Source organism: Eurypyga helias, unplaced genomic scaffold (assembly GCF_000690775.1).
Source record: "Eurypyga helias isolate BGI_N326 unplaced genomic scaffold, ASM69077v1 Scaffold6213, whole genome shotgun sequence".
NCBI classification, from domain to species: domain Eukaryota; kingdom Metazoa; phylum Chordata; class Aves; order Eurypygiformes; family Eurypygidae; genus Eurypyga; species Eurypyga helias.
In genome coordinates, this window is record NW_010241737.1 from 16,142 (window position 1) to 18,029 (window position 1,888).

Genomic DNA, 1,888 nt, shown 5'->3' on the forward strand with positions numbered 1-1,888 from the left:
CTTAACTTTGTTTTCTGTTTTGGGAGCGTATTCCTGAAGAAAAGAATGTTTTATTCTGCCTTAGCCCAAGCTGGAAATGGTTATTTCCCTTCTAAATGCCTGTTACAGGTTTTTCAGGATGCCGCGGTAAAGATTTGCTGTTTAGCTGTCATGACCATGAAGTGTTTATTAATTTTTGAATATGTATTTATGGGGTTCAGTTTATAAGCTTTTATATTACTACAGTGCATGATAATTTAGACGTTTGATTCTTAAATGAAAAAAGTATAAAAGTATTGTATGCTTCTTGAAGCATTGATTACACAAAATGTCTTAAACACGAGTATCTAATAGTTACTCTGTTTGTTTGTTTGAATGCTAAAAAATCGGTTCCTTTGTAGAATAAGTTTATTTCAAACTTTTTACCATGAATAACACTAGAGGTAAAAAACCAGCAGAACGAATTACAGGCTAAAGATAAGTCAGGCAAATAGGCATACACAAAAATCCCCTTTATGAAGGGAATGGTGACAGAGTCAAAATTATTTTGCTCTTTCTTAAGGCCAGGAGTGATGTCATCATCATCTCCCAGTGCTTTTAAGTATGTTCTCGACACCTGATGAGCTTTCTAAAGGCCAGCTTGAAATCTTCGTTAAAGCTGGTGTACAGCAAGGGGTTGATAAGAGAGTTGACATATCCAAGCCAGGTCAAGAAGTCCGCGACTTCTGGAGAGACACTGCAAACATGGAGGCCCACAAGCAACTCCTTGATGAAAAAGGGCAACCAGGACAAAATGAAAGCACCTAAAATCAGCCCCAGAATGCGAGCAGCCTTTCGTTCCCGCGTCGTGGAGATCTGCTGCCGGTTGCCAGCCAGGTCCAGGTCGTTCTCAAAAGGAGGGATCCTCACGGACGCGTTGATTTTGTCAAACTCCGTGGTTGGGTCGGACGTGGAGAAGTCTGAGACGCAGAAGGTCTGTGTGAGCTTGCAGCTGGCAAAGGAGTTCTGGCTGTCGGTGCTCCTGTTGCTGAGGTGGCGGCTCGAACCCCGCTTTTGGTAAAGGCTCTTTGCAGCATGGTAAATTCTGTAGTACAGGATCAAGATCAAAGTCAAGGGGATGTAAAATGCCCCGAATGTGGAATAAATAGTGTAGATGACATGATCGTGCTGAATGCGACACTCACTGGGAATACTGATGCTGTGGTGATTTCTCCAAAACAACGGGGGCATTGATATGAAAATGGAGATAGTCCACACCGTGACTATCATCAGCCCAGCCCTTTTTGCCGTTCTTTTCCTGGCGTATTCGATAGCGTCTGTGATTGCCCAGTACCTGTCCAGAGCAATGACACACAGGTGAAGGATTGAACACGTGCAACAGGTCATGTCGACGCTAAGCCAGATCTCACAGATGAAGTATCCCAAAGTCCATTTATCTATCATTATGTAAGTGATGCTCAAGGGCATGACGAGAACAGCAACAAGGAGATCTGTCACAGCTAGTGAACATATTAAATAATTTGCTGGCTGGTGGAGCTTCTTGGTTGTGGAGATTGCCGCAATTACAGCAGAATTCAGCAGCATAGTCAAGGTTGTGATTGTGGCCAAGGTCAGGGTGATGAGCATCTTTTCAGTTACTGTTTTTGGCTTTGCAGCCACATTGGCTTCAGTGGTGCAATTTGTGAAATTCATCTTCCCCTCCAGGATGTGAAAGAAGTTGCTGCTTCAGGTAGCAAATAGGTCCAGATTCAGAAGTCACCCATCTTAAAGAGGGACAGAGATGCTTCTCCAGGTGCAATTTTTTTTTATAATCCCATATTCAACAAAGCAGCAAAAAGCTTCCAGATTTCCTCCTGTTCATTGTTTTCCTAGAAGATAAAAACACATCTGGTGATGAACCTAGATAAAT

General features: G+C 42.7%; 1 protein-coding gene across 1 annotated transcript; it reads right to left on the minus strand.

The window, feature by feature from the left end:
* Positions 1–576: 576 nt before the first annotated feature.
* Positions 577–1,671, minus strand: HTR1E (5-hydroxytryptamine (serotonin) receptor 1E, G protein-coupled). Its single transcript, XM_010148834.1, has one exon. The coding sequence runs from the start codon at positions 1,669–1,671 to the stop codon at positions 577–579; it is 1,095 nt and encodes a 364-aa protein (XP_010147136.1).
* Positions 1,672–1,888: the final 217 nt, after the last annotated feature.